General features: G+C 41.4%; 2 protein-coding genes across 2 annotated transcripts; one reads left to right on the forward strand and one right to left on the reverse strand.

Annotated features, from left to right (window-relative positions):
* Window positions 1-1823, forward strand: LOC116308882 (uncharacterized). Its single transcript, XM_031719395.2, is given in 4 exon segments — window positions 1-284; window positions 992-1079; window positions 1736-1798; window positions 1801-1823. Coding segments are annotated over 4 exon segments (450 nt in total). The 5' UTR covers window positions 1-8.
* Window positions 1824-7389: 5566 nt separating this feature from the next.
* LOC116308881 (large ribosomal subunit protein uL16) lies at window positions 7390-10361 on the reverse strand. The gene is made up of 5 exons (XM_031719394.2): window positions 10224-10361; window positions 9671-9729; window positions 9242-9488; window positions 8302-8464; window positions 7390-7605 (listed from the first exon to the last, which is right to left on the reverse strand). Exons 1-5 carry the CDS (start codon window positions 10244-10246, stop codon window positions 7453-7455), a joined length of 645 nt encoding a protein of 214 aa, XP_031575254.1. The 5' UTR covers window positions 10247-10361; the 3' UTR covers window positions 7390-7452.
* Window positions 10362-10675: the final 314 nt, after the last annotated feature.

Consider the following 10675-nt stretch of genomic DNA (forward strand, 5'->3'; position numbering starts at 1 on the left):
TTTCCAAGATGGCGTCGCACATGCTTCGGAGGTTCAACAAGAACGTTTTTACAACAGTTCTTTTAAGAACGCAGGCTGCCCGTTTAGTCTCCACAACACCACGAGTTACTTTAGCTGTCAATAAATATTCCCAGCAGCCGTCTATCGTTAACCATGGTTTGTTTGTTTCACGATTATCGCCTGTTAGCGCACGTTGCTTTGCTAGTGGAGGGATGACTATTAGTGAACTACAAGATCGAGCTTTGAACGTGGTAAAGCTTTTTGATAAAGTCAACGCCGAATTGGTTAGTATCAAATAGATTTTGCATAAATATTGATTCAGTTTCTTAAACGCAGGTTTGTAGGTAACAAAGAAAAAACGTCTACTTTGTGCATGTAGATCAAACCTTAATTATTTTTTTGATTATGTAAGCTTAAGTCAAAATATATTAAGCTTCTTATCTTAAGGTTTGATTAAATGCTACATGTACCATTTATGCAGCAAGAGAAACACAACAGATCAGTACCATTAGTGCCCTCAAAATAGATAATAACATCAGTTTTGTGTCTAGACAACCGGGGTACCCCAATCAACACAAAAGCACAAAGCTAGCCCCTCCCTGGAATCTTCTAACATTGCCTTAAAACTAAAGAGGGCTTAAAATAACAGCTAGTCTGTCACCAAATTAGTTTTAGCTCAGACATACTTTGTTTCTAGCTCAACGTTTAAGTAGTAGTTCCAATTCTTCCTGGACAATGTCCAATGACCAGCCGCTATTTTAAGCCCTGCTACTTCAAGACAAATTTGCTGTCAGTACCTTACTGGACAATAAAGATTCACTATTCTGTATCTACACTGTAAAAGGACTTCTTCCCTATGGGGTGAGGTTTTTTTAGAGGAAGGGAGGGGGGGGGGGGGGGAGATCAATCAAGAAAGATCTCTTATTATCATCTATAAGAGCAGAAATGATACAAGTTTAAGATGCATCCGTTTTATTAATGTTATTTTTAGGTAACAATTGAAAGTCATTTTATTAAAGATCTTGGCTTGGACAGTTTAGATGTTGTTGAAATTGTGATGGCTTTTGAAGATGAATTTGGTAAGTACTGGTGGTTCTCAGGGGTGTAATGGTGGTTCTCAGAGGTGTAATGGTGGTTCTCAGGGGTGGAATGGTGGTTCTCGGGTGGGATGGTGGTTCTCAGGAGTGTAATGGTAGTTCTCAGGGATGGATCCAGGGGGATGCAGGTTTTCATTTTGGTTTTGTGCCCCTCTCTGAACAAAATCCTGGATCTGACCCTGATCTAAGTAAAGGCACTGTAACTTAAAGATCAAATCCTAAAACATCCTCTGGGCTGATTTAAGTCAGGACAAGGCTAACTCACAGATCAAACCCTGAAACAACCTCTGGGCTAATTTAAGTCAGGGCATGGCTAACTCACAGATAGAACCCTGAAACAACCTTTGGGCTGATCTAAGTCAGGGCACTGCTAACTTGCAGATTGAACCTTTAAACGACCTCTGGGCTGATCAAGTTCAGGGCATGGACAACTCATAGTTTGAAAGGGAGTTTGTTGGGTTTCAAGGAGGGAAGGTTAACAGGCTAGGAAGTAGAAGATGAGAAGCACTAATGCTTCAACTTTGGCTATTTATTCAGTTGTTTAATGTAAATATGTCTAGTAGATGTGTAGAAGCTTGCATCAATGTCAAAAGTTATCGCAGGTAAAAAAAATGTAGATGTAATATGATTCATTCTAGCTGTTGAAATTTCTGATGAAGAAGCAGAGAAGATTAATACCATCAAAGATGCGGTTGAATTCTTAAGAAGTCCTTGGATGTACATTAACATAGTTTCTACCAGGTAAAGGACTGTTCATTTATTATGTTGCAGGAGGGGAGGGGGGATGGTGGATTTCATTGGGGAGGGGTTAATATTGTGTGAATTCACAACTTGACCAGATAGCTGTTTCTCTTCAAAACAAAATTTGGGAGAGAATATTTTTACCCTAAGAATTTCTACCGAATCTCTTAACTGCAAGATTGTTGGAGACCCTAAACAGACAAAGTTCATTCTGATCAAGCATGGCTACTGTCAGTCAAAAATATGGAAAGTACTCACTGATTAGTTTTGATTGACAGCAGTGAAAAACCAAATTTCAGTGTGCAGCTAGCAACTACCAAGTTTGCCTGTTAATGAAAATAGCAGTAATATGTACCTTCAGCATTTCCCATTGCAGCTGAATTTGGAGGACAAGATAATAGGATTTGTTGAAATGAGAAATCAAACCATTGTTCTTTTGGTCTACTATTTTCACAAGAAAATACAAGAACACAAAACACTTCCAAGATGCTTATAGAATGCATATAATACTGTATACCATATATCCGTGAAAATGTTAACTAACAAAATAAAGGTTTTATGATCTAATCTTGCTCTTTTTGTGTGTTTTTTCAGACCCTGTCTAGTTTGATTTTTTCATGAAGTACCTTTACTAAGTCAGAGGAGGTCAACTTAAAGGATCGTTTACCTGAAAACTTGAGTTTTAAGCATTCTCAAACTGTCTTTACTGAGAATGGCTACGAATTTTGCAGTCTATACAAATGTTGTGTTCCCAAAAAGATTACAATAATAAAAGTCTCTTGGTTAATGGTTTTTGCATTGTGTATTAAAATTCCTACGGGCATTCCTCACAGGGCACAGTAAAATGAATAAAATATTTTCCTCGATTATTTCCTTGAATTTACTGTGGTTCTCCATATCATGCAAGTAGTATAGGGGATGGGGGTTCCAGCGCAACGACCACCGGAGGATTACCCGCCTAAAGTGAATTCCTCGATTGGTACCGCGATTACCCGCATCCCGTGTCTATGTAGTTAAATATGTTAGTCTATATATGGAGTGTGAAGAATGTAAAGAGTTTGTTTATGACTTCTGTGTAAAGTGCTTTATAAGAGCATATTTTTGCCCATCGTTTTGGCAACCATTTTCGGCTACCTTTTCTACTCCCGCACGGGTATTCCTCGTAGACACATTTTGCGTAGGAAAAGTTTTTTTTTGTGTCCACTGCGCTGGTAGCAACCCCAGGAATGTCTGTATGGGAGTAGGGAGCGGCGACAAACTGCCCCCATTTCCAAGGGATGCGAAACGCCTCTCTTGGCAGCAAGGGGTCGCGACGCCACTACTATGGAGGAACGAGTCGTTCCCCTTCTACTAGTAGCCAAAAACCTTCGACGCCCTGTATATACATGGAAGAGCAAAAGAGTATTTCGGCAACATTGCAGGAGATGGGTATACGTGCGAAGAATAGGGTGCTAGCACATTTGCTGTTGGACAATGCGTACGATGGAAATCTACTGCCCGACATATCCAAGTGCGACTATTTGCACGGAAACGAAGGTACTACCAGCCTGCAGGTGCTATCCGGGCTACCACCGTTTGTAGACGATGTGTTTGTCTATGGATTTGTCGCAGAGAACGACATGTATGGACGCATATGCAGGAACGCAAAAACGCTGGTCTCCAAAATATCCACTGCGGCACAGGAAGCCTTTGGTACGTTCCTACATGTCCAAATAGTACACAGCTGCAGACAAGGAAAAATAGTAGATCGCGTCTCCCACATGGCAGCCAAGTGGTCCAGTTTGCACGGAGAACCCGAAGCGGTTTTCGTAGCCAAAGTAGACACCTCGGAATTGTCCATAGAAAACGTAGAGGAAAAGATACCCAAGTTTGCTACTTTGCTAGATGCGCACGGATATGGTATCTATTCCGTAGACTGCACACAGGATTTCTCCGGAACCTTGGATAGAAAAGCTTTGGTGCGCAGATTGTTGCAGCTGGGCTACGAAATGCAAGGAGAACTGGGGGGACGCAAGGGTGCTATTTTGGACAATACACACCAAGTAGGCAGCCACGTTTGTACTTGGATGGAAGACGGCAAACGTACAAAAATATACAACAAGATAGTATCCAACTTCGAAGCTGGCGAAGTGCAAAATCCAGTAGGAGCAAAGTTGGCAGAGTACGTGGATTGTCCGAACGACCACCTGCGTAGGACATTCCTGCATCCAGACGTGCAAAAAAGAGGATGCAGCAGAGTGGAAATATCCATCTACGGCAGGGATTTCTCCAAAGAACACACCAATGCCATTGCGGAGACTATAGAACCTCTAGCAGACATATTCGTAGTACAACCACCCAAAAACATGTGGTTGGCGCTCGCGGAACACTTGGATAGATGTTTGTGCATTTGCTGCGAGGAAACGAAAGAGATTTTCCTGGCGTGGTACTGCCACGCAACAACAGGACGCATAGCCGGCATACGCGTGCGAGGCAACGAAAAATGGGAACAGTGCGTACTTTGGACCATAGCAGAGTTTGGCCTGCGCAAATGCCCCATATTCCGCATAGACGTGCGTGGATTGGACCCAGTGGAAATACTACCGCTGCGATGCTACACAAAGGATTCTCCCACGGTGTTGGCAGAGTCTAACAAGCCAACCCGCGTGCACAAAGATCCTCCTACTATCGCAGATTTTCTCCCAACTACGGAACACGTGGAGTGGGTTTGGCGCACGAAGAAGGCACAAAAGATAGGAGTGGAAAAGAGTCTTTTCGGAATACCGAAGTGCCTACGGACCGCAGGATTTCCTTCCTGTCCAAAAGAAAACGACAGCAAAGATTGGAAGACATACGGGACGATTTGGAAGGAGACGAGTGGGTCGAAGCTACAAGAATATACCACGCAGAACTGTCGGAGCAAAGGCAGTCCATCCTACGGCAGAAGGAAGAGGACAGAAAAAAAATAGAAAAAGAATTGGAGAAATACAGGAAAACATTGGATACGATTTTCAGGAGAACAGAAAATCTGCGTAGATTGTTCTTCGGCCAGGACGCCCTCGAGTTCTGCATGGAGGATTCCGTACCTCGCAGAACCAAAGTACACCGAATGCAAGAAATACCCGCAGGGGAGTACAAAATACTAGGATATGCGATCCCCAGAGACTTGGATGCCGTTTGGCCTGCGAGGGGACACCGCGTAGCATTGCGCAGGGGTAGAGAAACCTGCGTTGCGTGGGCCGTAGAAGCAATGTTGGACGCATTTGCGGCTGGGAAGTTCGAAGCAGACGGCAACATGCGCGTAGCTATTCCCGGAGAAGAAATACTGCTGGAGTGGAAAAACAATGTAGCAGCTGTCTTCGTGCCGGAAGGACCCGGTTTGGATACGTACTACGAGTTGGCTAGGAAAATAGACCTTCCCAAAAATCCAGAAAAACTACTAGAAGTACCGGCGCCGCCAAACAAAGAATGCGTGCAGGCTCTACACATGCAGGAGGGCGAGAACCAATGCTGGAGATACGCCAAAACCACGTACAGAAAAAAAGAAAGGACAATCCTGTTTCTCTCCGAAAAATGTCCAGAGTGCGTATTGGAGGGCTGCGCGGTAGAACATGCTATTACTCCGGTCTGGGGACACTTCTTGGACGAGCAAAAGATAGACTGGACATCGCAGCCGCCCTTGTACTGCAAGATAGGTAGAGAAAAGACTACCAAAGCAAAGAAGAAAGACCGGCTAGTGCACGTCTCTACTCCATCTCCGGAATCCTAGACTTTCTCTGCGGTTTCGTATCCTCCGCTGGATGTCTGTAGTAGACAACTTTGGGTGGTTGCATGCGCGCCCAAACGACGGCAGCCACGCCTACGACTGCAAATAGTACATTGCCGGCCATTTGCCAGTCTATCTTTTTGTCCACTCCTTCTACTTCGTCGGACAAGTCCTCTACCGCATTTTCCAACTCGGGATCTATTTCCACATCTTTTTGGTCCATTCTGGCTAGCAATTCCTCCTTTGCGTCCCGTAGTTCTTCTCTAGCTCTTTGGAGATCGTCCAGGACTATAGCAAAGGAATCCTGCACTTCTAGGAAATGTTTCTGCAGGTCTGTAGTTGGTGGCTTTTCGGGGATCGCTACCTCCAGACCATTCTCTCGCTCTATCCTGCGTATCTTTGGTATGCCTATGCCGTACTTTTTGGCTACCTTCTGCAGCCCTACTCCATTTCTTCTATCTTCCAACAATCCTGCAATTTCTTCCTCGGATAGTATTTTGGGCGTTGCCATATATATCTGTGGATACGGGTTTGGATATGGACAGACACTATGGATCCATAGGGGTATTCCGTGGGTCCATAGGTATATAGATGTATCTCTACATAGCTCTAGGCATAGCCGGCTACATGCTAGGAAAACAAAGGACGACACAAATACTTTTGGAGATCTTGGAAGGCCTCTACAGAGCGCAAAAGACTTTGCAGGGAATTCGCATACCGGGCTACGTAGCAACTTTGGCACAACTACCACGACGTAGATAGTAGAAGGGGAACGACTCGTTCCTCCATAGTAGTGGCGTCGCGACCCCTTGCTGCCAAGAGCGGCGTTTCGCATCCCTTGGAAATGGGGGCGGTTTGTCGCCGCTCCCTACTCCCATACAGACATTCCTGGGGTTGCTACCAGCGCAGTGGACACAAAAAAAAATACTTTTCCTACGCAAAATGTGTCTACGAGGAATACCCGTGCGGGAGTAGAAAAGGTAGCCGAAAATGGTTGCCGAAACGATGGGCAAAAATATGCTCTTATAACACTCCATATATAGACTAACATATTTAACTACATAGACACGGGATGCGGGTAATCGCGGTACGAATCGAGGAATTCACTTTAGACGGCTAATCCTCCGGTGGTCGTTGCGCTGGAACCCCCATCCCCTATACTACTCATGCAAACTCAGACATTCCAACGGCTTGTTGTGAAATTGGTTTTTTACTGCCACCAGTCAAGAACATTAAAGTTACGGACCTATTTATTTTGATTGGCGGCAGCAAAAAACCAAAGAGTACAGCTTGTAACAACTGAGTAAGGGCTTCTGGATGTGTTTATGCTGGCATAAACAAAGTTTTTATTCTTTGTGGAATAACCATGGCAGTGATAAAATTTCACCACTCTAGTAATAGCTGTTTAAATGGCAGGAGCAACACTAATTTGTTTCGCATGAGAAAGAATTCAATAAATGGATTTTATTGTTATGCCAGCTAACATTGCCACTGGCATGTGATGGTGTAAAGCTGAGCTATTCCTGGACTGATTGCAAGAAATAATTGCACAATTTCTAAGTTCGTGGTCTGTAGACCTACAAAACTTTGCACCACTTTTTCAATTTATGACATGCACTCTATCACACAAGAGCCAAGAGTTTTTGTGACTTTCCCTTGCATTTAGGGTTATTATCCTGGATCTCTGGCTTTCCTCCTTCCACAAAATCTTTATGCTTAACTCCAATTCAATCTGTGAGTTATCCATATCCCTCAAGTTTTCCTTTAACATTTTTATTGTTTATAATTCCAAATACAAACACCCAATGCAATTCCATTCAGATTTATTAGATGTTTTTCACAACATGGTACAAGCATCAATACAGGGTTCTACTTATTGCGCTTTTTCCACTCTGACAGTGGTCCATGTTCACGGATGTAGCTTGCGTGTACACCACATGGTAGTAGTCTTCCCTCTGCCCGCCACTTCTCATAGATGTCTCTGTCGAACTTAGTGAAGCCCCACTTGCGAGAGACAAAAAGCTACAGGGAAAAAAAGGATGAAAAAAAAAAAAAAAAAATTCTCCAATGATGTGGATTTTTCACTAGTAGCTAAATTGGAGGCCATAACGGACATAAATGATTGTCTTGGTGCAATGTTTTCCCCATTTCAGACCATGAGTCATTCTCTAGAGAATAAAATTCTTTTTTTGAGTTGTATCTATAATCATGTGTCTTCTCATGTGCAATGGATAAACAAAGCAATGATACTCTTTCAAATGACATCTGAAATAGGTAAAAGTTGTATCAAGACAAATTAAGTCTACTTTTTAGTCGCAGATGTTTACTCTTACTACAAATTCAACTTTAAAATTGTGACTGGGAAAGAGAGAGCAAGTAAAATCGACAATTCAGTATTTAACATCAGATTTTTATGTGTCTGTCCTCTTATTGATGGTAATTGTGTCATCACACTGTCAAAGTGGTGTGGATCCTCAAGGCGTATGGCAAAATTTATTGTCAATAAGAGGACAGACACATAAAATCTGAAGTCAATTATTTGTTTTTTACAATAACAAAAACGATAAAAACTTCTCATTTTTAGCTGATCAAAACAACTAACTGAAAGAGTGCGCAATTGACTTCAGCTTTTTCTGTCTGTCCTCTTATTGATGATAAAAAAATAACCAATCCGCGCGTGAGAAATTTGTAAGTTACTGTAAAAACTCAATTTGATACCTTTTGACGTCCTGGAAACTTGAACTTTGCTCTTCTGAGAGCCTCAATGGCATGTTCCTTGTTGCCATCTTTGGTTCTGACAGAGATGATTGCCTGACCAATGCGCACACGTGCTACAGTACCTTGGGGTTTACCAAAAGCACCACGCATACCAGTCTGGAGCCTAGAAATCAAAGTGGTATCTGTTAACCTTTATACTTATAGTAGCCTACATATTCTACTGAAATATGTCGTATATGTTCATGGGATATTTATACAAAATACAGTAGATATACCGTTATAGCAATACATTTATCAATGTTGGAATCAAGGGTGGTGTTGTATTAGTGGCTTAGAGTGCAAATAATATACCCGTGAAATAGTTAGGATGAACAAGGAGATAGTAAGCGCTTAATTAGACAAAACATAGGAATTCAGTGAGGCATGACAAGGGTACGGGTGTTTACAACCTCTCAGAGGTTGTTTCAGGGTTCAATAAAATTGGCAAAGGCCACTTTCAGAATAGTTTTTTTTAAAAAGAAACTGGAAGGAGAGAAAATGAAGAAGCCTGGAGAAAAATCCTAGCAGAACAAGATAGAATTCACAAATGACTGTAATCACATGTGACAGTGGGTCTTAGAATCAAACTGATAATGTAGGCAAAGGGTAGGCATTAGAAGTGAATACCACTACTGCCTTTCCTCAAGTCTTGAATTAAATTCTGTGACTTTGCAAACACAAAGTTGTCTGTGATTGGCTTTTGTCAACACATTTGATCAAAAAAAGCCAACATGCTTAAAGATAAGCTACATCTGTGGATGGCTTGTTCCCACAAATATGTAATATGTATGGATAGGAGCTACTTAAAATTTTTCCTCTAAATTACGAGCAATTTTACCACAACCTAGACAACTTGCATCACATTGGTGAGATATAAACTATTTATATCAATGTATCTCACCTATCAGCTCCTGCACACGACAACATCTTATTGATACGAACAATATGGAAAGGGTGCAGACGAACACGGATGTGGAAAGAGTCCTTGCCGCAGCTCTTGACTAGGTATTTGTTGCAGCAGATACGAGCTGCTTCCAAAGCCTCACTAGAGAGCTGTTCAAGTTCATCAGATACCATGTGAACACAAAGGGGGAAATCATCTACCATTGCTTTTTTACGACCAAGGTCGTAAATCCTGATCTTTGCATCTAAGATATAACAAATATTGGAATGATTGTATATGTACAGACGGATAGATGTTGATATATGGACCAATTTCCTTAGCTGTATAATTTATTTTTCCAATATTGATTCCATCTTGCAAGCCAATTAATCCCACATTAATGTTTTCTACAGATTGTCAAGCTCAAGAAAAAATTGTTTAGCTTACCTGGGACACCACGGCAGAAACGTGACTTGGGATATGGCTTGTTTTTACAGTAGCGATAGCTATAAATACATTTTGACCATGAGTTAGTTAAAACAGGGCAGCAATTCTGCTTTTCTCTCTTTACTGCGGTTTTTGATATTCTGCAAACTCAGGCATTTCAACAACAACTGGTTGTAAAATTGGTTTCTACTGCCACCAGTCATAAATATATTGCCAGCAGCGAAAAAACAAATTTCAGCAACCAGCTCTCAACTACCGAGTCCACAGAATATGGAAAACTTCAGCAACCATGAAAAAGTAGATAACTGCATTTAGACTGTACTCATACAGAACGAACAACTTTCTTCAAACCAATTACAGTATTCAAGATCACTGCTCGTCTAACGAAATTCCTTGGCTATGACATTGGTTATCACAATGACTCAGCATGTTCGTATTATTGCAGTCCTACTCTAAGACATCAGCGTCAAAGTTGGCTAAGTCATATCAGAATGACTCAACAGAAATGCTTGTTATTCATTTTTACAGTAAATTAGAAAGAACAGTAACATACCATCGGGCTGGTCGACGCCCCATGATTGCCTAAAAACAAAAGAAAACTATTATAAAAAATATTTAACGTGACTAGCTTATATGAATGTCTGAATTTTGTATAGGGTACATCGATAATACCTCTTCTACATCTTGAAGACTTATCTAAAAAATTATAAATATGATAAGACGATGTCGTAAAAAATTTGCTTGTCTATGAATGATAAAATATGAAGGACATTGTGATCAGAGCACTAGGCATACAAACTTCAAGAATTACAACATGAAAACCTTTCACGATGATAGGTTTGATAAGGGACCTAAAACACCATTTATTTTAAAAAACTTAACAAAATAACAAAACTGAGACATCATATGACATCCAAACTTTGTGAAAATTTATGTTAGACGTTGAAAATTGAATTCTGAAACTAGGATTAACGTGGATTTTATAGTGAATGTTCTTCTCCGCCA

Source organism: Actinia tenebrosa, unplaced genomic scaffold (genome assembly GCF_029948245.1).
Source record: "Actinia tenebrosa isolate PJP-AT-01 unplaced genomic scaffold, QUT_ActTen_1.0 PGA_scaffold17__23_contigs__length_9995812, whole genome shotgun sequence".
NCBI lineage: Eukaryota > Metazoa > Cnidaria > Anthozoa > Actiniaria > Actiniidae > Actinia > Actinia tenebrosa.